The 24,540-nt window shown below is 38.3% G+C and overlaps 2 protein-coding genes and 1 non-coding gene across 4 annotated transcripts; 2 read left to right on the forward strand and 1 right to left on the reverse strand.

The window, feature by feature from the left end:
• Positions 1 to 4,387: 4,387 nt before the first annotated feature.
• Positions 4,388 to 4,520, forward strand: LOC137103503 (U8 small nucleolar RNA). The gene has a single exon (XR_010911524.1). It is a non-coding gene; the product is annotated as a U8 small nucleolar RNA (small nucleolar RNA).
• On the forward strand, positions 4,394 to 7,503 carry si:ch211-199g17.9 (uncharacterized protein LOC108180085 homolog). The gene is made up of 8 exons (XM_067501038.1): positions 4,394 to 4,503; positions 4,709 to 4,783; positions 5,320 to 5,367; positions 5,593 to 5,647; positions 6,769 to 6,858; positions 6,957 to 7,020; positions 7,162 to 7,228; positions 7,383 to 7,503. The coding sequence occupies exons 1-8, from the start codon at positions 4,464 to 4,466 to the stop codon at positions 7,484 to 7,486; spliced, it is 543 nt and encodes a 180-aa protein (XP_067357139.1). The 5' UTR covers positions 4,394 to 4,463; the 3' UTR covers positions 7,487 to 7,503.
• A 156-nt stretch (positions 7,504 to 7,659) lies between these two features.
• On the reverse strand, positions 7,660 to 21,497 carry fam83hb (family with sequence similarity 83 member Hb). 2 transcript variants are annotated; one of them, XM_067501027.1, is made up of 8 exons: positions 21,326 to 21,497; positions 15,047 to 15,219; positions 14,623 to 14,955; positions 13,543 to 13,707; positions 13,260 to 13,384; positions 12,616 to 13,167; positions 10,143 to 12,492; positions 7,660 to 9,524 (listed from the first exon to the last, which is right to left on the reverse strand). In XM_067501027.1, exons 2-8 carry the CDS (start codon positions 15,167 to 15,169, stop codon positions 9,504 to 9,506), a joined length of 3,669 nt encoding a protein of 1,222 aa, XP_067357128.1. In that variant the 5' UTR covers positions 15,170 to 15,219; positions 21,326 to 21,497; the 3' UTR covers positions 7,660 to 9,503. The 2 variants fall into 2 exon arrangements, with proteins under 2 accessions (XP_067357128.1, XP_067357119.1); XM_067501018.1 differs by lacking the exon at positions 21,326 to 21,497 and adding an exon at positions 19,964 to 20,878.
• Positions 21,498 to 24,540: the final 3,043 nt, after the last annotated feature.

Raw genomic sequence — 24,540 nt, forward strand, 5'->3', positions numbered from 1 at the left:
TTTCATTTGTTCCAACAGTTTGACGCATAACGCTAAATAAGGTCATGGAAATTTAACATCCTGAACCCCTGTGGAAGATTCTATCTTGATGATAAAGGTCAACCAGCTGTACTTTTGAGTTGTAACTGAGTTGGTAATATTTACATGGCGATTAGAAAAACTAACCATGACACATTTAACATTTATTAACAAGGATTATTCAGGCTTACAGGGGTACCTTTGTACATGTAAGATGCACATTTGAGACTGAATACATTAAGACCGAGTTGAAGAAAATCATTTCCACAGCAACATTTGCATTACACATGTTCTAATGTGGCCATTTAAACATGAATATTGGAGTTTTTATTCATTTATTTTCAAATGAAGAAGCAAGTAGAGATAACTGTGGTGGATAATATTTTTTACTTGAGTAAAAGTTAGAATAGGCTACTGCTACCCAGCGATGGTTGTCTTACTCAGGGACATTGTCTCACTGGGATTTGATCATGCAATTTCTGCATCCCATCCTGCTTCAAATCTTCAAAGTTCCAAAAGTGAAATGTATAATAACACTTTTAGGGAAAACATTCTATAGCATTGATGGCTTAGATGTGCATCACTTTAATATTAAAGTGGTCATTTTTATTTGGCTATTTTAGGCTACTGCTGGGTGAGTTTCTCCATTGGGATCAATTATTATAAAAATTCCTAATTTATATCTTATGAGTTTTTTATATGTTTATTATAATCAATTTGAATTAGCAAATAAAATACAGCTGTTATATCTAGGTAGTGGACTAATAAGTGCAAGTTTTGTAATATAGTAAAAGCAAAAACCGTAAAACATAAAATAGGACCCTCAATTCCAAGTGATTTACCTAATATTGCTACTTACGCAGTGTAGGTTACTGTATGTACTTAATTACTTTCCACTGCATATTAATCTGTTACGGCGGTGCACGCGCACCTCTTCTAGGCGCCAAAGGTGGCGAACCTTTCTCGTGCACACGTCCCTTCAGTAGTCAGTAGTTGGGTAACGTTCTAACTGTAGTTTTATCTTAGGCGAACAGTGACCTGACTTGATGAATATGAGCGAAACAGCAGGTTAGACAACGTAAATATAATTTGAAACATATGTTTTTATTGTATAATTTACAAAAACAATAATAATAGATAGAATAGGTAGAAACATTAAAGTCAACACCCAGTGCTTACTGCTAATATTAACGTTAACTTTTAATAAAACAGCGGTAGCAGATTTGTATTAATGTAAATTAAAAATGTCCATTATCTTTATTTATAGCCACTTGTTCACCCATCTGATTTTGCTAATAGTTATTTTGCTATCGGTTAATTTTGAAAGGTTGTTGGTGTTAGGTAAGAAGGGTTAGAAGAAAAAAGTAACAAACGTTAGTACTAGCATTATGCTAACCTAGCTAACAATAAAATAGGCTAGCATTAGCTGTCAGTAGCATTATAACAAAGAGCATATTTGACTTGTATGCTGGGTTGGACAGTAAGGAGGGAGAGGGGGATTTCTACAGGTTGGCGAGGCAGAGAGATAGAGAAGGGAAGCATGATAAGCAGATAAGGATGGAAATGTACTGACAGGTGCCAGGAGTCTGATGGAAGTTGGAAGGAGTTAATGGATGAGGAAAATGAAAGAGAACAATGAGCAGAAGAGGTGACTGTGTGGAGCAGGAACTAGCAAAGATTAGTCAGAGTAAAGTGAGGAGGGGTTGGAGATAATGAAGAATGGAAGGGCAGTTGGTCCTGATGACATACCTGTGGAGATATGGAAGTGTCTAGGAGAGTTTCTGATTAGTTTGCTTAATAAGATCTTGGAGAGTAATAGTATGCCCGAGGAATGGAGGAGAGATGTGATGGTGTTGATTTTTAAGAACAAGGGAGATGTGCAGAGCTGTGGCAACTACAGAGGAATAAAGCTGATGAGCCACACAATGAAGTTGTGACAAAGAGTAATGGAAGCTAGGCTAAGGGCAGATGTGAGCATTTGTGAGCAGCAATATGGTTTCATACCTAGAAAGAGTACAACTGATACAGTATTTGCTTTGAGGATGCTGATGGAGAAGTACATAGAAGGTCATAGGGAGTTATATTGTGTCTTTGTAGATTTAGAGAAAGCTTATGACAGGGTGCCGAGAGAGGAGCTGTTGTATTGTATGAGTACGTCTGGAGTGGCCGATAATAATATATCAAAGGGGTACAGTTCATGTATGAGAGCTGTAAGACAGTGGTGAGGTGTGCTGTAGGCGTGACAGAGGAGTTCAAGGTGGAGGTGGGTCTGCATCAAGGATCGGAAATCTAGAGAGGTGGAGTTAGCCACAGTCAGACAGAATATGTGTGGGAATTAGAGGGACCCAAGTGGAACGGGGAGGAGAGGTGAAGAAGGTGCAGGTACTTAGGGTCAATGGCTCAGAGCAATGGAGAGTGTGTAAAAGAGGTGTGTACAAGCTGGTTGGAACGAGTGGAGAAAAGTGTCAGGTGTTGTGTGATAAAAGAATATCAGTGAGAATGAAAGGAAAGACAGTGGACAGAGACAGTGGCATTGAATTAAAAACAGAAGGCAGAGCTGGAGGTAGCAGAGTTTACGATCTTTGAGAGTGACGAGGATGGATAGGATCAGGGGTAAATAGGACATGAAGTTAGTTGGTGTGAGAGAAGAGGACGGAGAGGACAGGGTAGAGGACTTTGTAATTCTTGTCTGTAGTATCTGAGCTGAAACCCGAGATTACTTGCATTATTTGTGCATTTAGATTTAATCAATCTTAACTTTCTACTATGTAGGTCAGCTGATTGGTGCGCTAGTAACCCTTTTAACTGGTCACTTGCTCAAAGGCACACTACCCGACAACATGCTGGTAAAATGAGACAACAACATTTAACTAAACTTTCTTTGTGTATTTGTGTAACAGGAATCAACATTGATGACTTGATTAATGGTACATCACTAAAAGGAGGTAAAATAGTAACATTTCCACACCATTCTTGAAAACATGAAAGACGGCTTATGTATTTTCTTGTCCTGCTGTCAGATGAAGAAATGCAGGAGCCCAAATTTGAACAGTTGCTGGGCAAGTTAAGAAGGCTCCAGCAAGGTAGTGTTTGACAGGCGCTGACACATATTCGATACATACAATAAGTCACTTCTTATGAAATATTATGTGCACATTTGTTATATTGTTACGCCACAGAAAAGTTGATTGACATGGAAAATTCAGACCAATAGCGACATCTTTTGGACAAACAGGAGAAGAGTTTATGTTTCTTTTACCTAGTTTGTAATTTTTATGCCTCCACTAAAGTTTCAGCGCTGCACCTAACTTTGGATGTTGTAACATATTTCCCATTTTATACAATGCCAGAATGATTTACACCAAGAGGCACAGTAGCTACTTAAATTGGGGAAAAATACGAGTGGATTGTAATTAGTGATGCTTACTTTTGAATAAAAAAATTTTAAAATATATTTTAAAAATCTGTCCTTAAATGTTAGCAGGCTAGAAGTAGCATAACATGTAAACTACAGGTATATTATTTTAATTTAGAATTAATTTAACGTAGGTTATTCGGTAGTCAAATTGAGAGTGCTTTAGCAAATATATATTGTTAGACTTCACCAAAAGTATCCTTGTGGGATAGCTGTAATTTTACATTTTCAAACCGCACTACAATAAAGCATTTTCGTTATTAGCCATAGCGGGATAAGTCACTCTCACGTTTTTCCGACTTCGTTTTGAATTACGCTTATGCTGCTCACGCATGGCGTTGTGCTGACTGTGGGTAAATAGACTTGACACATTTTGTACTTGTCTCGTTTTGTAATTATTCATTACATCGCTGTTCGTACTATCTTTTCTATAGTTCCCATTTATTCCGTACAAGTCCACATGAATTCAAAGCCGTAAGCGCATAATGGAAATGACCCATCTCGACTAATTTCTTTAGTCTTTGTGAGGCTGCACTTCCGGTTCTGCTGCTATTTTCGTAAACTTTAATGAACGTCAAAAACGTTTTAACCCAACAAAGTGAAACAATCCAGGGTGGGTTTATAAGGTAAACAGCTCGTAGAATGAGAAAACGCCGCTGTATGGAGGCTGAGTTTAGCTAGTAAGATTTAGCAATATGCTCCAATGAGAAGGCTGGTTGAGGAGACGATATGCTAATGACCACATATGTAACCGATATTTCTTACGTGAACTAGCATGTAGAACAAAAGCCCAGTGTAATAAACATAGTAAAGATGGGCTCATTCAGTAGCATGCTTCATTTTGATTACAATTTTTTTTTCAAGTCTGACGCTGTTAAAAAAAAAAAAAAAAAAACCCTGAGTCAAACAGCTGTGCGTGCTGAACATAATGGTTCTTGGGAAAATCATATGTTGTCGTCAGTAAGGTACATCCTTACCTGTTACTCCTACTAAGGAGTATCAGATCATGATGAGTGGAGATTCATGAGATATGATTAATATCTCCGTCTTACAGGGAACAGCAACACCTTGTAAGATCCATTCTGATCAAGTTTGTAAAGTTAATTGTGGTCATTTAGTTAAAGTGGATGATTATACTCTTATTTGTGGTTTGTGTACATCGTGATTTCAAAATGCAAATCTACATTATCTGCATTGTGTAATGACCAGGAATATTAGGTAATTCCAGATCATTTTTATGTTGTCATGTTTAAACTACTGTTTACTGTTTACAAGGCAAAAGATTTCTGGAAGAAGAACTTCAGGAAATTAAATCACTCAACAAGTCTTTGCAAATGGAGCTGGGAACTTGTAAGACACAAAATTATCACTAATAATTTAAATGAATCTACAAACGTACTGTGCTTTGTTGTGTGTACCTGTTGCTTATATATTCAACATGTATTAAAGATATATATAGTTCAGGCATAACATTATGACCACCCATTCAATTTAATGCAATCCAATTCAAATACTGCCATGAATAACAAAGGTTATAATTTCTTGGCTGAAACTGTTAGAAAGGTGATAATTCTACTGTGTGTTCATTATTGAGGTCAAAGTGTGTAGATGAGTTGAGCTGTAGTGCATCATAAGGTGGCCAAGTAGAATTCATGGCAAAGCCACTGTATTGGATTGCATTAAATTGCACAGGTGTTCACAATGTTACATCTAATCGGTGTATAGACATGTTTATTTTAGTGTCCTCTATGTTGTATGTTACCAATCGGCATGTTTGCTCAATCATTTAAAGTAGGCCTCTGTGGGTCTTCTTTTCATTTACATTGTCAATGTTATTAGTTTGTGTCTTTTTAATGTTGATTCTTACATTTTTGTTGTTTTTCAAGTACAAACTGAAGCGTATAAACTGGAGGTAATTCATAAAGAAAAAGAAGGTACACATGCAATTAAATAATTGCACATTTAAATATATATATATATATATATATATATATATATATATATATATATATATATATATATATATATATATATATAAGAAAGCAATTTGTTTGTTTTAATATCATGTAGACATTTTGATTGTGTGTTAAGAAAAAAGTAATCTTTTGTAAATACACAATATAAAAATGAAGAAACGTTTTAGTATAATGTTTTTTAAGAGCTGTGCAGGAAGCTGCAGTTCCAGTGTGAGGAGTCTGAGCAGGAGTCCACCAGGTGAGCTCCATACTAAGGGATGAAAAAAATTATTGAATGTCTTTAGCTGTAAGAACTGTGGTTCCGTGTTTTACCTAGTCTGCAAATGATCCTATGGACATTTGTCTTTCTCTTTTCTGTGCGATCACAATTATGTTTCAATATGCAACACTAGATGGCAGCACAGTCATGGTATTATTCTCCAAGGTTTTTTTTTTCTATTGCTGACTGCATCAAACCTTTGTATTCCTATATTCCTATTTTCCTAAATTCTGACATTGAATTTTTCAATCCTGAAATTGACAATGTTAGTTTCTCCAATTTATTACAACCATGTCTGATTTCCCATTTAAATACTAATATCATTAGTACATATAACTGTCAACTATGTAAACAATTTCAAATACCCTAAATGTAATATTTATATTTAAAATTATGAATTGATGAGAGCTGCTGTAAAATGGATTTAATATAATAAAACATTAAAATTAGGATGTGCACCTGTGTCTTTCTGTGCATGTTTTAATTTCCAGCTACTCTCATGTCATTATGGCAAATGAGTGAATTACATTTAAGCATCTAATATATCATTCATTGGTTGGTAGAAAAACAGCGTAATCATTTAAAGTAAATCACCATGGGTCTTTGCTTTCTGTTCAATTTTAAGTTTGTTTCTTTTTAATGTCTAATTCTTACATTTTATTTAATCACCATACCCAAACTTTATGTAACCTTCTAGCACATTTATGCAGTAATAATGTGTGGTTATACCATATATGCACCACATCGTCGTGCTCCAATTTGTTAAGTAAATTAGTGTACTCTTACAAGATCATCCAGTGATGATATATGGTCCTACATAGTGAATTTGCATTGTATTGGTATTGTTCCTAAATGCATATTATCTGGAGATGAGCTAATTTCACTGTTTACTGAATATGGGAAATATGGAATGAAATTCTATCATAAGATGAATATGCTAGGTCTGGTGCATAATCACTTAACACACTAAACTTGTGACATAAAGATCATTCAAAGTGGAATGCACATACTGTAAGGCTGGGTGAATTCATGGTACTATGTAAATTGTTACATTTTTAAAAAATGAATGTACTGAATGATGAATTTTGTGCATTTTGCAGGCAGTTAAAGCAGAACCAGAAAAGTGAGGAACTGCTGGAACAGTACAGATGTGAAATTCAGGAATTCAAGCTTAAACACCGAAAGCAGCGGTGTCTATTTATAGTGCAACACATTTTTACAATAGAAAGCAACTCCTCAAAAAGGCTTGTAAATATATATTTAGTAATGTTTGCCTTTTTTCCTGCAGCATGAAATTTGAAAATCAACTTCATCAACTCATAGAGCAGCATAGAAATCTACACTCTGTCTTTGTAAGGTTTATTTAAACATATTAACATATTCCATCTTTGTTTTTGGGAGTTCTCCAAAATAGAATGATACAAATTAATTGATATTGTATAAACCTAAAGCCTGATATGCTAACACTGACTTCTCCTAAATTACTATTTTAGGCTACAGAGAGGCTCCCATATGAAATAAAGACTGCTGAAAATATGTTAAGTCAGCTATTATCAACTGGTAAGTACCTGCTCATAAAATATGCACATTCTTTTATAAGCATCCTTAAGAACATTTATTTTAGTACATGCATGAATATACATGTATAACATATACATAAATTTGTTTTCATTTCCAACCCCTTGGATCTGGGGTTGTTCTGTGTTTCTTATAGAACAAATGAAGTTGGCTCAGGTCCACCACCTCAATGAGGAGCTACAAAATTTGAGCAAACTGAAGCAGCAGGATACAGTAACTACAGAGACTCAGGAGGAGTAAATATGCATGTTCTGGTACTTTGAAAAATCATAAAAAAACAAATCTATCTTGCTTGTCAAGTGAAATCCCTAAATCTTCTAAATGTGAGAAGGGTTTTATCAGCCCAAGGGTTACATACAGTTCCATACAACTAAAATGTTTGCCTATCACTCTGTGTCAATTTTAATTCTGTTTTTCTGTTAGTGTTTGTTTTTATTTTATTTGGTCTATAAGGCAACAGCATGTTTTCATCTGGCAAAGTTGATTTATTGATGAAACCTGACATACTTTTACATTCATTCCCCTGTAGTAGTGTCCTCTCTACTTACTATGTTTATATTACTTTTGATATTGTGTATTCATATAAATGTTCATATATTTTAAAAACAAAGGCTTTCTAAATGTCAAACAAATTATAAATGTAAATAGTAAAAACATTCACTACAGTAGAAACATATACTTTTTCCAGCATACATCCAAAGTCAGTTTTAGGTTTAACAGAGATTTAATAAAAGACTTTTTGCAGTATTTCAGATACAATGTAATACTCTCTGAGGTTAAAAAAAGAACACATTGACCCTGTGCAACCGATTCTCCTCTAATTAATGCCAATTAGTTTTTACAACCAAGACCAGATTCAAAAAAATTAACACAAGGCACTTTGATAGTACAGTGAGGGTCATCATAAAATCTGTTACTTTGAATATCAATAAGTCTTTTTTTTAATAAATATGTACAATATAATCCCATATAGAAAAACAAGTAACCCCTGAAGTATCCATATAACAATAGATACTACAATCATTTGATGTTCTACACAAAAACGCATAAATGGTTTGATGTCCGTCCAAGCTTTAAAGCAGCCTGGGAACAGTACCATATAACTAAATCTTTGGTTTAATAGTGTTTACAGACCAACAAAGGAGTTCCAAGTCCTGCATAGGGTGTGGTTCTCAAAATGTAAGTGTCTTATGTAAGTAGGCATGGCCCTGCTCCAGTCATGAAAAATTTACTTTTGCTTTCTTTAAGAGGTAATGACTATTTTAAAAGTAGTAGAAACAGGGCACCGTTTTGATTCATGTACAAATTTTCTATTTTTTACAATCAGGCCAACAATATTTTTTACATTTTAATTTACATTACATAATACATATACTAATACACATGAAATGTGTATCGTAATCCTCTATCTGATGATGTAAGATGTTAGGCCCCCTCTCTGAATGATTATTTAACATCTACAACCCTGAGAAGTGGGCACTCATAAGGTTAACACTGTCTTGAGAGGGTAAAGTTCCCTACCCTTTCTTTCAAATTTCTTGTACTGCTGCTGTGTCACCTTTAGAAACACACATTTAGAAAAAACATTTCCCTACTCTTCAATTCAAATTCAGGTCTCACCTGTTATTCAATATAATCTCACATTCATGATTTCTCATTTTATTTATCTCAACCTCAACTCCCTTTTTCCTTTTTTCCAACCTTTTTCCCTTTTATCCATCAAGACACTTTCTCCCATTCACTTTCAAACAACCAGCTATGTAAACACTTACAGAAACACACAACACTGGTACTGTGCACTTGGACTCACACACTGCCAGGTTTTTGACTGTCATATATGTTCTCCAGTCCTCCAGGTGCAACATGCACTTTCTTATATCCTGCAACTCTGTCAGTCACGTTCATACAAGCTCAGTTATGGGTAAACTGTTTCTGTTAGTGAAACATTAGCCCATGCAGCCAGTATGCAAGTAGACTCACTCTTCTTTCTCTCACCGTAAAAGGTTCCAGGTGCCAGGTACAAGGTACCAGGTTTTGGCAAATGGGTACATTCTAAACTCGACAATTGTAGCTTGTTTTCAGCAATTTTATATATTGTCTTTTCAAGTTTTGTTACTTTGTGTTAAAATCCAGCAAAGCCTGCAGTGTTCAGTCACAGAGGTACTTTGGTAGTGATGTTGGCACATATTGTTAATGGGTCTCTTTGATCATCTTGCATAAATAGTTTCCATACAAAACGTTGCTCATCCATCTTTTGTTATCCCAGGCTGTTCCCCATCTGTTGACAGAACAACAGGTATAACAATGAATGCAACAAAATATGAACTCCCAACCATTTTCACCTCTTCCTACTTCTTGTTTTTAATGTGAGGTTTCATGGGACAGGCCTTAGTACATTATTGTGCAGGCCTAATAACACAAGGTAATATGCAAGCAACTGCAAAACTTAATTAAATAGTTTTTCAAATGGTACAATAATATATAACAAAATATATAACAATATTCTAGTTTTGTTCTGTAGTTATTCTGTAGTTTTACAGTAGACTTCTGGCCAATAGGTACACCGGTACAATCTAATGAAATCCAATACAGTAGCTTGGCCATGATTTCTACTTTTGATCGGTTATAATTTCTCAGTTTTTAAGTTGACACTGTCATAAAGGTGATGATATTACTATGTGTTTAATATTGAGGCCATACTGGGTGGTGAAGTACAGGTGTGCATTATATTAAGATGTGGTTCTAATGTTTTGGCCTCCACATTTATTTTTATTGTCTGGCCAAATCTTTAGAACCACCTATTAAGATAATGCCATCCAATATGATTCCAGGACCCACTATTACATCTAATGGCTTGTTATATTTCTTTCCCATCATCTTTGCATTGACAGACTACCTCAAAGCGGCTGTAGACCTTCTTCTCCTTTCTCAAGCTCTCCATCCTTTTCAGCAATCCCTCTCGTTCCTGGGTGTTACTCTGTGGTCGCAGGAATCGATTCTTTTTTAAGGAGTTCTGTCTCTCCAGTCCCTTCTCCCCAGCATCACTTTCTTTGTCTCCTCCTGTTTCTTCCCGCTCCAGTCGGTTTTTCTGGCTGTTAGCCGAGATCTGCTCTAGAATGACTTTGGTGTCATCTCGCAGGTTGCTACTGAACAGAACAGAATTGCCTGGGACCTGGTACCGGGATGGGCCTGAAATCGCAGTTGATGTCTTGTGATTGGCCATCGTTTGATCTGTATTAGTAGATCCTTGGTCTTTTGTTGATGAACCCTGCTTTTTGCCAGAATCTTCAGAGGTCTCTATTACTGGACTCATGACTTTATCATCACCTGAAGATTTTTTTTCTTTATCCTTGGGCCCTAGTAATCCTTTTAGTCTCTGAGTCTGCTTCTTCAGAAAGTCAAGTGTCTTGCCCTCACCCTTTCCCTCTCCAAGTGTGTTAATGGATGTATTTGATCCCATAACTTTTTGTATCCCATCCTTAAAGTCATCACGTGGTAGAGTTGAAGAACTATGAGAGCGACTCTTTTTTAGTTGACTCTTTTCTGCATCTGTAGCATCTGTGGTCAGAATCTCTTCATCACAGGAGATGCGACGAGGACTCAGGCCTTTGATCTTCAACTGATCCTTCTTAAAGAGCTTAGGGGAAGGAATAGGCTTTAGAGACTTGAATAGTTCCTTCTTTTGACCCTCTGAAGTGTTCTCTTTATGAAGTTGAGAGGTCTCTGAAGGCTTCAGGTAGCTCACAGAAGGCTTGGTGGAGATTATTGGTGGTTTTGAAGAACTAATTGAGGATCTGCGAGTGAGCTCTGCGAGTTTTGCAGAGATGTCTAGCCTTTTTGGTTCAGGTTCTTCTGAACAAGCAGAGACAGTTGAGATAATCTGGGTTGTTGTAGTGTTGGGATTAGGTTTGTCAGAAAGGTCTGGCTTTTTTTCAGCAGGCTCTGGGGTTGCTGTCTCCATTTTATAAACAGTTCTCTTCGTACCCTGATCTTTAAAATACTGTAGTGGACTGGTTGGGTCATTCATGTTTAGAGATGATGATGTTGTGACTTCCGAATTTTGAGATGTTTTTGTTGTTGTTGCCTGTTGAGATTCATCATTACTTTTAGTCTCATCTTTCAATCTTACTTCTTTTTTCTCTTGCATTTTATCCTCAATTCTCTCTGTTTCTTTATTCTCTTTCTCCTTTTCCTTTTCTTTCTCCTCAGCCTTCTTTCTCCATTCAAAAGGCTCACGAGACAATGACCTCCTTTTTTCAAGAATCTGGGCCACAATTGAGGAAGTGCGCACTGTGTCTAAAGTCTCATCTGCTTCGGTGGCAGGTGTTAGGCCTAGACTACCACTATGAATCTCAGCCTTGGAAGAAGAGAATATAAGTGAGGAACGCAGACGAGAACTGCGTTGAAGCATTGGGTTAATGCGTGAACGGAATGATTCATGTTTGGAAAGGAAGAGATCTGGAGCCTCTTTCACTTCCACATCTACACCCTCCTGCCTTACTGCACCCCTCTCTGTATCTCTCTCCCTTTCCTTCTCCTCCTCCCTCTCTTTTCTATCTGATACATAGGGCTTCAAGTCACTGACTGAGGCAAGTAGATCTTTGGTTGTGTTTGGTTGTGAGTCTTTACCACTGGTCTCAGGTAATCTGGGCTTTCCAAATCGTGGTCTTAGGATCTCCAGTCTGGGCTGTGAGGAAACATTTGGTGGGTCCTTTATTCCAAATCGTGGAGCTGAAGTTTCAGTAGCAGGCTGCTGGGATGGTGCAGGATCTTCAAATGCATCAGGCCCCATAGGTTGAATCAAACCTTCTTCTCCACTGTCCTCATAATTGCTAAGATATGAGTGAATTCTCCAACTTCTCAGGCCTTGCTTAACACTTGCATCTTGATCATACTCTTGATCAGATTGTTTGAGAAACTGTTTTTTCTCTGGTGAGTGGGGGTGTGTGGGGGAGCTCTGACAGGCATATGCCTGACCTATTGTTGGCCTCTTATGGGAGGAACCTCCTCCATATCTCCCAGCTAATGGTGGTGCATTGTGCCCCTCCTGTCCTCTTAAGTCCTCAGATGAAAGGTAGTCTTGGCCATAGTTTGCAGGCGGAGGTTCCATATCTGAGCGAAAGCTTGACTCTGAATATTGATCAAAGGACAGGTGTGGAGGACGACCTTGAAGTCTGTCATAGTGTCCGTGGCCAGAACCTGGACCAGGCCCTTCACTGTAATAATGGCTACTTTGGGTCTGCTCTCTGTAAATAAAACAGGGGGGTTATTGATTTAAAATTACCAGCCAGGAGTAAGCACATACTTATATAAGATTCCATTAAATAATTGCATTTCTAAACAATCATAAGTATTAACACTTAAATTACCTGTGGAAATCTGTCTCATCCAGATTATTCATGACTCTGTGCTTCATGTATTGCCTTGAAGTCGTATAGTTTTCCTGGGTTCCCTCCGCATAGCTGTGCCTCTTGAAGGCATTGATCTCCATTTGCCTGGACACTATAGACCGTCCTTGGTCAAGATAGGACTGCTGTAGGCGAAACTGTTGCTGGGAATACTTGCCAATTGTAATTCCTGCCCCAGGTTCAAGTGTCTGACGTATTGGCTCATTTCTTCGGAAAGGAAGTGGAAGGTTACGGTCAGAGTCTCCATAGGGAAAAGCAGAGGGAATCTCGGGCTGCCTGCGAAAACCTATGGTGTTACGCAAAGACTGGGTCCTCTTTAAGCCAAACTGGCTGCTTAAATAACTGCTGGTGCTGCTGGTGTCAGTGATAGCAAGTGCTCCGTCTGATGGGTCAATGACTAGAGGCTCTGATTGAGCAAAGAGAATGCGAAACTCTTCATCAAAGGCGGAAACTAGCTCCCCAAGGAAGAGGTGGGCAATGCAGCGGTGGATCTTCTCAAAGGACCACATGAAACTAAGAAAGTAAGAAAGAATAGTGGAGGCAAATGAAGTAGTTTTGATGTATTGCCAATTAAATCAACTAAATTAACACAATAAATGACTCACCTGTAGTTCCCACTGAGTACAGCTCTGCAGTCAGCCAGAATGAAACGATCTTTCACCTGCCCCTTAAATGACTTCCCTGTTCGAGAATGATATGTTATTCCTGCAACAGTTCTGACACGCATCATCTGTAAGACCAAAGTTTGAAAAATGTCAAGGACACATAACACAATGGGCGTAAACTTCAGTGAAACATATGTGTTTTAAGCAAGTAAATCACAATAAATTCCATGGGATAGCAAAGTGTTAGCACGGTCTTTTGAGTAAACGAAAATGGTAAACTCACAGTAATTAAGTCCAAGTTGATTTTGCAGTTGATGACCATAGAGACAAAGTGATGGGCTTCATGCTCATCCAATAGAATGTAAACAGGAACGTGGCGTGCTGCTGCTTCCAAGAGGTCAGAAAAAATGTCAACATCTGTGAACATGTCCATTACCACAGCAATAACCTGAATCAAAGCAAACAAGAAAATTATACAACGTTGTTTCACATAATGTGGTCTCAGTTTGTCTACCTGGGATGTAAAATGATAGCCTAGTTTCTATTGGTTACCTGAATTGTTTAAAGGGACTCTGAGATTGGCGACTGCTTGTCAGTAGTAGATGATAGCGCACAGATTATTATGTACTTGTACATATAGTAACACTTACAGTTACTTTTGATGGGATTGCACAATTTGTCTAATATTTAATAACGCAGGGAAAAGGAAAAGGACATTTTTATTTATTTATTTATAAAAATAATGAACAACAATGAAGGTTCACATCACACAAAGTTATAGAGATGTTGATCCATCAATGAACTGTATTTAAAACATAAGCGTATGTTATTACATTATTTCTATTTGGCTTTATAAATACATTTGTATTGGATAAGAACACCTGTCAACCACATAACATTTTGAGGACTCATGCCTCTTAGAAACAGTTTGCCTTCCCTGTGTGTGAAACCCTAACATTAATTAAATAGACACACTTGTGCCAAAAATCTAAGAGAAGAAATAAGTGCTCTCTATACACATAGACACAAATGGAAGAAAGAAAACAACATGACAACACACCAACAGGTTTGACAGCTAATGACATTTAGTATGTACACTGTGTGTTAACTGTTTAATTTTAATCAAAAGCCAGTCAGTAAAAAATCCATCTTAAAGGGAGTGGTGGCAAAGCTGGCAGTGTCAGATAAAATCACACTAAACCATTGTAAGATCAGATAGGAAATTTGTGTACATGCCATGCAGTCAGTGGCCTGGTTATTAGGTGCACCTAGTTAAACTTATGGGAGCTATGTAACCTTGTTGAAAGGGGATAAAATATAGGGCCATTACACATCACATTTCCTAACCATCCATTTTACTTACTTGGCGTGCATTCTTGATGAGTCTTCTGGCCTGTTCTTTGATGCTTGGCATGTCTGGGTCAGAAGGGTTGACCAGAGTGGTGACCTCTGTGGGTCCAATAAAGCTGTGCTGTGCCAGTGGCCAGCCCAGGTCCAGCCCCGGGGCAGCTGAGTCGGACTGGACTGGCCAGTATGTGTCGGAGGAGCCATCAGCCTCATTAACTCCCACATGGTATGTCAGTTCTGGGATGTTAGAAGTCTGGCTTGGTCCCTGTATTGTGGACTTTATATGTTCAATTTCTGGCTGTGCCAGAAAGTTGACCACATCTACAGTCTTGAGAAACTCATAATAGCCCTAGTGTGACAGGAGAAATCAAAGCTCATTAAACCCAGAGACCCATGTATACATATTTCACTCCTCACAAACACGTGAAAAGTAGTGTTACCTGTATATCGTTTTCTATCAATGCATCAATAGCTAAACGGTACTCCTCCCGGTAGTGTGGGGGCAGGTAGTTTGGGTCAAGGGGGTTATCACCAACAGATGAACTCTGAGACCGGTGTGCCATGCTTGAGGTTAAAGGTCAGTCTCAGAAGTAAGGAAAGGAGGAAGTGGAATCTGTGCAGAAAAGTAATCATAAAGTAAAAGGTCAAAACACAAAGAAATAGCAGCAAAAACTATTTTTATGCATTTATTCGAATTACATTGGTAGTTGTGCCAACTGTAAATAGAGCAACACTCATCTTTGATATACAATAGTCATAATTAAACTAAATATTTCTCAGGGTGGTGAGAGGAAGAGTCCTTTGTTCCAGGATTCACAAGAAGACAGATTATCTAGAACGTCTTACACGAAGTGTGTATTGTTGCAGAGCCTGTGCAGTAAGTTTAACAAGCAGACTTTTCCTATTAACACACCTTTATCGGGACACCATACCACAAGCTTATTAGTAAGGTTATAATTAGGTTAAGAATTATAAGGGATGTCAAAAGAAAGGTTTTCTGTCACACTAAAGAGCCCTGTTTGTGAGTTCATAAGAAAACTTGCAGTTCACAAATGAAAAATCTGGGACATCTATTATCTACCAACTTTGACCAAAGATGACCAGAAACTGGCTTTTGAAAAAAACTGAACATAAAGGTATGAACTAAGAAAAACAACAGGACACAGAAAATACAGTGAGAAGAAAGGAAAGAACAAAGCCAAGTGAGAGAAACGGGGTGGTGTAAGGGTGAGGTGGGAAAGGCACGAAGAGGTGTAAAGACAGGTTCTCTCACATCTCTGCTCAGCAAACTTGTCATGCTGGTGCGTCATGCTGCAAGTACATACTCAGACTTCATCCTGAAAAATCTGTGCCGGTTATCACAGACCGATGTAGGTGAGCATGATGAGTACGCTGCTAGGTATGCCATGACTTGAACCCACTTAAACTTCATTATTGCCAGTGAATGGGGGAAGTCACAAAACAAAACTAGTTGTGAATGTGTAAAGTCTAGAATTCACTGAACAGAGCCACAGGCCTACAGGGCTGAGGGACAACTTCTCTAGTGCAATATATATAATTTCATATTGAGATGTGAATAATCGTATTAAACACATTCATTAGCCATGTTATCACTCGTTATGTTAAGCTACAATGGAATAATGAGGCGATGGTGAAAAAAAGCCGGTAGATGGAAAACAGTCCCCTACCACAAGTAGAAACAATACAAGGTAAACACAACAAAGAATGGCATAGTAACAGTTGGAGCGGTTATTCAGTAGTATGCTTCTGCATACTACAGACATACAACACTGCAAAAACTAATCAATACTTAGTTTACTGTCACATTATAAAAAGAAAAGTAGCACATTCTCATAAACAAGAAGCTGGAACTCTGCAGTGTTTGATTTTATTGCTTAAAATGTCTCTTTTGATTTGTTAGAATAACTAATGTTTAGTTGTACTGACAACAGTACTTCTGTCCTCTTTGTTTAGAGCATCCTTGATCAAAACGTGCTAACACGTCCACAAATTCTCCTCATCTTAAATTTTGGATAATTATAGATGTTTGTTAATCATTATTTGACTTTTTTTTTTGACAATTGTCTTTGGCTCCAACGGAAGGAGCAGACAATCACTGCCTCAAATTTTGTTTGGCATTAGATACAGGAAGGAAGAAACAAGATAAACACATGTGACAAAGATCCCAGGCTCAGTTCCAATCCACAACACTATGTGTTATAGTCATTCAACTGAGCCAACCAGGACACCTCCTCATTGATATTTTATGTAGTCCTGATAGCTGCACACTGCATAGGTCACCTAATGTTGGAGAACGGATCTAACGACCACAAATGTGTAAGAAAATAGTTTAGCACTTGCTATATTTTAGTTACATAACCAATATGGGTTCTGTGTGCACCTTGTAGCTTGTGATCAAAACAGGAAATGTTATGTGAAAACATCACCATGGAAATGTGCAGTCTAAGGAACTGTGGTTGACTGACAGTTATGAGTACTCGATCAGGGTGCGTGTGTGTAACGTGGGGTCTGATTGGGAGTAGTAGGTGTTGAGTAATGTGTACCTACATTGAGAGGTAGTGAAATGTTTTCTGTAAACATTCACACACACTTTGGTGATCAGTGGCGATAGCAAAGGGCCCTGGTCCTAACCCACAGTCACCCATATGATTCAGTGGACGGGTGAGTCACCAAGAAGCCTAGATTAGCCCGGGGATAACTTCCAGAAGGTTGCTCTGTGGTGATTCATCCTCTGGTAAAATGGCTGACATCCTGTTTCCTTACTTTTCTCAAGCCATAGAAATATGGCCTTGTGGCATGCTGATCCACTTCCACAGTTCCACTGTGGACAGGGAGGAATGTGGAAGACATGGTGGTTGCATGGAATCATTTTATTCATGCCAGGTTCCTAAAATGGAACAGTCACAGCTACTTTGATCTGGTTTTCTACTTTATTATGAAGTAAAGGCAATTCGAGGCTTGATGTATATGCAAGTAAATGGTGCTGAAGCGGCAGTAACGTGCATACCTGAGGACTTAAACTGAGAGTTGTGCACCAGCCTGTGCTAATAACAACGCATAATCTTCAGAAAAGCCATCCACCATGTGGGTAAAGCACTGAGTGGAGCATATTAAATTGTGAATTAGTTAGGAATTCCACCTTAGAGGACTTCAGCAACCAGCGCAAATCAACCCAGAGGTGAATATGATAAATGGGTGATTCGGAAACATTTGCACTACACGGGGTCATTCTGCCCAGGTTTAGAATGAAGCAACAAAAGAAAAACAAAATGTAAGAAACACGACTTTCACCACCTCACCGTGTTGACTGGTTTCATATACCTAAACAAATATTGCTGCTTTGTTTGTTGGCATAGCAACTGTCGTAAGTGTCAAACTGCAGAAAGTGACACATGATGGTGGTGCTTGTCCCTCTTTCTTTCGTCTGTCTTTCTCTCTGTGTTCTTCTCTTAGTTATACAACTTTCCATTGCCCACACAAGGAAGAGCCTGCCCCAAATGTACCATAAACAAAAACCAGTTTGAAATACTTAAATCACCACAGGACAGGCAGGAACCAACTAGCTGCCTCTACTTCAGGCTGATAAAACTGAAAATAGTATGTGCCCAAGTGTGTAAATGGCTCGTTCTCAGCATTCCTGATTCAACACTTATACGGGAGAGAACGAGCAAATGTGAAGAAAGAGCAAAGGGAGGGAAGGCTTTTATCTGTCTCAACATGTGAATCAGAGAAGTAGGCCTGAGGAAACACAAACTATGAAGCACAAACTCGATAGAACATTTCTTTTTCTGCTTTCTCTCTGCCTCACTCTCTCTTACACACATATCAGAACACACCTCACTAAACAAACAACGATTGATCCGGCATACCTCTCTAGTCGATGCATTTTCTTTTATATTATGGTGTGGATGGAGGTAGCAAAAAGAATACCTGAGAACAGGTTTGAAGGGATGAGCCAGTAATCTTGTGGTGCTCCTTTCGGGACCTTTCAGTGCTTCTTTTGTCATATAAACACACACTAACACACACACTAACTACATAAGAGCAAACACAGGGCACGAATTGTATCTCTGTATGTCATCGCGCGCCAGCGCATATGCTTGATATGTCACACAACAGACACCTCAAGGTCAGGGGAATGTAAACTGCACATGAGAACACACAGCAGCAAGTATTCGTCCTTTTGGTAACTGTGCACAGCAGCACTGCAAGAAAGTATAGGACCACTGAAATCCTTGTAATTTTTTCTCCCTTAATTAACACCCTTAATGTCTGTCATCTTGAGTGAAAAAACCAATAATTAAAAGCACAGTATTGTTTATAGATAAATTACAACACATTTTCAAACAGACACTGACCCCTTGTAACATATATAATGCAAACATGCATTTTTGTTTTGGCAAGATGACGTCTATAATAAGAAGCACACATACGCAGAGGTACCACAAGAAACTGGCACTACACTTTTCCCCCTTGAATTATAACCACATGTTGAACTATTCCTGTACAGTGACTCACTTTAAATGAATTGAAGCAAAGCCTGTAAAGGTGGAGTTGAAATCAATGCATGGCTTGTTTGGGTCAAGGCTGCAAACAAATACTGTAGACATGTGTGTCTATAGGAAACCAGTGTTTATAGAAGAGGACCTGTGATAGGTGTCTCCTTTGCTCGACAGACAATGACTGTATAATATCTCAGCAATTATCTTTAAATTACAGGGGGTAACCCAATGACAGTCACACACGAAGCCTTGTGCAAAACTAAAGCATTGGACATGATTGTAAAAGTGTCCCTGCCTTTTCTTTTATTTATTACCCATCGTTCTCTACAATCCCGTGCAGTGCAGACAAGGCCCTACACAGTCTGAAACCAAACAAAGGTTTGTCAGTACCAGCCAATGTGGAGCCTTCTGGCATACACTGTAGGCTGTTAACAAACCTCTCTTGGCAAAGCACAGCAGGTAAAAAGCTACCTGAGTGAGTTAATTCGCTATAAAGTTGAGCCAGCAGATGAGGAAAGTAAAATTTAATTCAACTTAATAGAGGTATGATTATATTCCATTATTAAATAATATTCATGTATATATTTAATTATTAGAAAAGAGCAGAAATGATGAGAGATGAGAACAGGGTACAGTTAAAACAGAGTAGGACATAGTGTAATAGAGAAGAATAAGTCATAATTAGGAAAGTTAAGATTATATCAGCAATTAATTAATAGCGTAAAATACAATACAACAAGATGTGACTCATTGAAGCAGAATAGGACACATTTTAACAAACAGCTCTATTGTCCCGTGCTGCGTTTTCGCACGTCTATTATTTCCACTTCGTACCTCCTGACTAGGCTGCAGAACTTGTCTCTTCTCTTTGTGCCGACGGGGATCGCTCTCCTCCGGTAAAAACTGCCGCTGCGCGTCTCTTTCCCGTCCGTGAGTCACATTCCTCAGATCGGGCAAAAATGTCCACCCAAATCCCCAGCCTGCAGCCTCCACACGGGAACTGTAAGCCCAGAGCCGGGCAGAGCGCTTCCCTCGGCGGTGTGAGAACCTCCGGAACCGCCGGCACAGAGCTGCGCGGTAAATGAGGAAGAAGCGGGGCGACTCCTGTTAGGACTTTCCCACCGGTGAGACTCCTCCCAAAGTCGTTGATCGCTGGAAACACACGACCATTGGAAGTCCACCTCCCCTTGGCATATTTCAAAAGTGCTGGCCTTCAAGCATGACTGCTAACTGCTGTTTTCTCTTCTCTAAGGCTGTAGAAAACGCACAAACGCTGCCTAAATGTGTTTCTATGTGTCCCTTTGCTTTTCCACAGTTTTGTGCCTTTTTTTTTTTTTTGGTCTGTTAACAAGCTATAACAGCAAAAGTTATAAATACATATAACGTTTTATTTAAAAGACAAAGATTGTATTGTTTCTTCTTTATGAATATACAGTATGATTCACCTCTCAGTTGACGCCAAACACTGGCTGGATTGTGTTGACTGCTTTGTTTGCACCAACACAAATGTTTGTCATCAGGTTAAGTTCTGTAGGTGTGTCATCAATTTAAAGATGCACTATGAACATTATGAAAAAATAAAGAACTAAAATCTGGCTTTACAACAGTATACAAAAACAAAGTCACAATTTCTCTGTTCAGTAGAGACCTTACTTATTTTGTTGGCTAAATAAAGTTCAGATCTGCTAATTGATGCAGGCTATTTTCCTTTGTAACTGGTCCAACTGTTACAACTTGCTTAATTTATTACTATTTTTGCACTGCAAACGATGCCCCACCACCCCAGCTCTTTTTTTTTAAAGTTACATAGATTCACTTTAAGTCAAATTCTCTGGAGTCAAACATAAATTGTTTTTTTCATCATAAAACCCTTGTGCTGAATCAGCAGACTCCAGCAGTTCCCCATTCTACCAGCTGGATGTGAATCCTCTGTTAAGCCAGCCTCTCCGCTGCATTGCTCAATTCCTCCATCTCTAACATGAGCTGGATTTGCCTGTTGCTGAAGGCCGTACAGGCCCACAGATCAAGTGGATCCAGTGCAGTTTCTCTTTTATGTCCCCATGTTGTGAAGCTTTTGGCAAGTAGTACAACATCATTTAATACGTTAGTTTGTTTTCCGCTTGGCTGAATTAATTCCAACATGTTTGGATTGTTTGAGAAAAAATACTTTTTAAAATTCTATATCTGTTTACCTACCTTTCTTTTTGTACTCTTCAGTACTTCTTTTTGTTGTGATCCTCCTTTTTTGTGTCCGACATACACCAGCAACCATAAGACAAATACAAGGCCCCGTGCCTACAGCTCTAGTAAACCTATAGGTGTACAACTGTAGGTGTGCACTTTATGGGCCGTCCTTCTTCCTGAAATGTGTCTTTCAGACAGATCAGATATATTCGTTTGTGGCTCCAAGATAGATACAAACACATATGAATGTTAAGTTCTACTCCTAAAGGTGTGGCTGCAGTTTGAATGCCTGCCTGAGTACCCAGTAAGCTTTTAAACACACACAGCCTTTGGGAGCCTTTGCCTGTTTATCCCTGTCCATTTCATGCAAATGTGCGACTTTCAGTGTGACTATGAAAGAGTCACAAGTGTTTGCATACAGCTGTCTTGAGTATCATGAGTATACTATGGCAGTGTGCATGTGTTTGTGAAATGATGTTCAATGAGAGCAGTATGAGTGTCAAGAGAGAAAGTGTCTGCTTACATGAACAAGCTCTAATAAACACGAGCAGGTACACAGACGCTGTAGGGTGCGGCTGCTCCAAAGAATGTGCTTAGGGCATCTTACCACACCCAGCGTCCTTCTCCCTATCTCCCTGCCCCCACCCCTCTCTTGCTGTCTTCCTGGCTCCACCCCTTTTATTTCCCTGTTCTCCTCCCTCTCTTAGTCACCTGGCAGCTGCTGAACAGGTACACAGGTCCAGGCAGAGTCCAGGCAGCAGCTAAATCCTGGCCTGCACCTCAGCATGCCTGGCTGAGGAGTCGGCCTTATCTTGGACTATTTGAATTCAAAGAAGCTTTATTGACATGACTGTTAGAGGTCAGTGTGGACAGTGTTGCTGCAGGCTAAACTGTAGTGATTTGTCCATGAAGTGCAAGATAATGTTGGTGCTGTTTTTGTTATTCAGACTGTTCAGAGAATATATTATTATTGTATATATTTGTTAAATTATATAATTCTATCATATTATATGATCCAATGTTCTTTTTCTTTTTTGTATATGCTCACAAACTAAAGATGGAAGCTATTATTTTGGGGAACAGGCATTTTTTCAAAAATCTCAATGATACACATTGCCTGTGTCAAATAATAATCAAACATTATTAAGATGTTTTTGCACCACAAACCTCCAGGACAGCCTCAGTGCTTCTTTGACCTCTTCGTGACTATAGCTCTACTGGAGGAATTCCTTGATTTCCTCTGAGCACTGTCTAAAAACACATACGACTGTGGTTCAGAATCTCCAATGTGTTCAACTGGGTTAACTTCTGCCAACTGTGAAGGCTATGACATATAATTTCCATACTCATGAAAGCACTCAGTGGCAGCTCATGCACTATAAACAATCATCTGTTTTTCATTATGCTTTTCTCATTTGTTTTGGGCTTTCCTTTCATTTATTACCTGTCTGTATATACCTATAGTTGTAAAATGAAGGAGATTCTGCACTGTAGCCATCTATTGTAAATAAATCCGTCAACATTTTGTGAAGGTTGGAACCAAAGCAAAAGTGGCTCTGAGGGTAAGATAATTTACCACCACCACTAAATTGCATTAATTATATTTCATCTATTTCATCTGTACAAGAACCAACATGTAAAAGAAACAAGTTGTTTTTCATCACTGTTAGGTTGCCAGAAATTAGGTGCACAATCATACCACTCATAACAGGACAATTCAGTTTTTGCAGATAAAACTAATTAAATATACATGTAGTCTGCTAAGAGTGTTTTCCATTGTGGACTGCATTGCATTTAACATAAAGATGCAAATATTTTCTTGTCTATATGAGAGACAAGAACATATATAAAACAGCCTTCAATATTGTAATGGCAATAAGACTGAATCAAGACCCTAACCAAAACTAAAATCTAAAAAAACTAAAAAATTTAAACCTTGATAAAGGTGGGATAACATCACATACATCTATTATGAGTTGGTTATGTTAGATGTTAAACATGATACCGTCTTTTTATTTAGTCCTATTCAGTGAGTTGTGTTTTCAAAAAGAAGAGAGTGAGATGAAAGATATCATACAAATTAGGAAAAGACAGGAGGATTCAGTGGCAAGGGGATCAGGAATTAGGTTGCAGGTTTTGTAGTTAAATTTAAGAACACACTAAGGGTTTTATTTGTATTTTAGCTCAAGTATTTCCACTTAAACTTGAATTCTCTTCTCTTGATGTCTGTAATAGATGCAGCTTTTATTCCATTGTTGTCATTCACTGTTCACTTCAATAGAAATTACTTTCAGTGCTGTAGAACGCTAACAAAAAGAGGTTATTCATGTAAGTGTGCTCTTGTCTTGTCTCCATTTCTTTCACTGTCTCTGCTCACTGTTGAAAGCCTGCATCTTTATGGCCCTGTGAGCTTTCCCAGCATGCTTTTCTCACGCTGTAATGTCACACCTGAGTATAAGGTGACTCTCTGGAGCCTGCGGATTCAAGGTCATCTTTACACCATTGTGCTGGGAGGAAAGATGAACATACGTCCACTTTAAATTTACAGTAGTTTGGTGACTATTTGTATATACGGTATATATGTGAGTGGTATGAAGTGTTGTGTTGTGTTGAGTCTGAGGCACAAACTCATGCCAATGTGACAGCTCTACATTCCAGTTACCACCCATCTAATAATAATATTTCACCTAAGGTTTCCTCATTCTGCACCATGTGCTGGTCATTTTTTACCCTGAACAAGATACTGCTAAATAATTATTTTCACTATTTATTAATAATGTTGCAATGTAACTGTGTGTGTGTGTGTTTGTAAGAGAGACACTTAAAGACCTGATTGCATAATTGCTGTTGTGTTGTTGTAATCATACTTATATAATCACTATCAAGTACTTCTAAATAAGATTTGTCATACAACCCTTACATGCATGTGTGTTATCAAATCCGTGCATCTGTGTGTTTTTGTGCGTCTGTTTTTTTAAACTTGTCAGGAGCCTCTGACAGTGTTTATTACTAGGTTGGGCACCACTCATAAGCCATAAACAGTCCAGGTATAAAGTAGAAGGAAAGTCCTCACAGTGTGTGTTTCTTTTCATTTACAGTTGGTAAGTATGTGTGTGAGAGAGCGCAAATTACCGAATGGCATCACCGCATACCTGCGACAGGTGTTGTCATTTTGATGCTATTATTACCGCTCATGAAATGACGATAATGGTTATAAAGGAAACATC

The sequence above is a fragment of the Channa argus genome, chromosome 1, assembly GCF_033026475.1.
Source record: "Channa argus isolate prfri chromosome 1, Channa argus male v1.0, whole genome shotgun sequence".
NCBI lineage: Eukaryota > Metazoa > Chordata > Actinopteri > Anabantiformes > Channidae > Channa > Channa argus.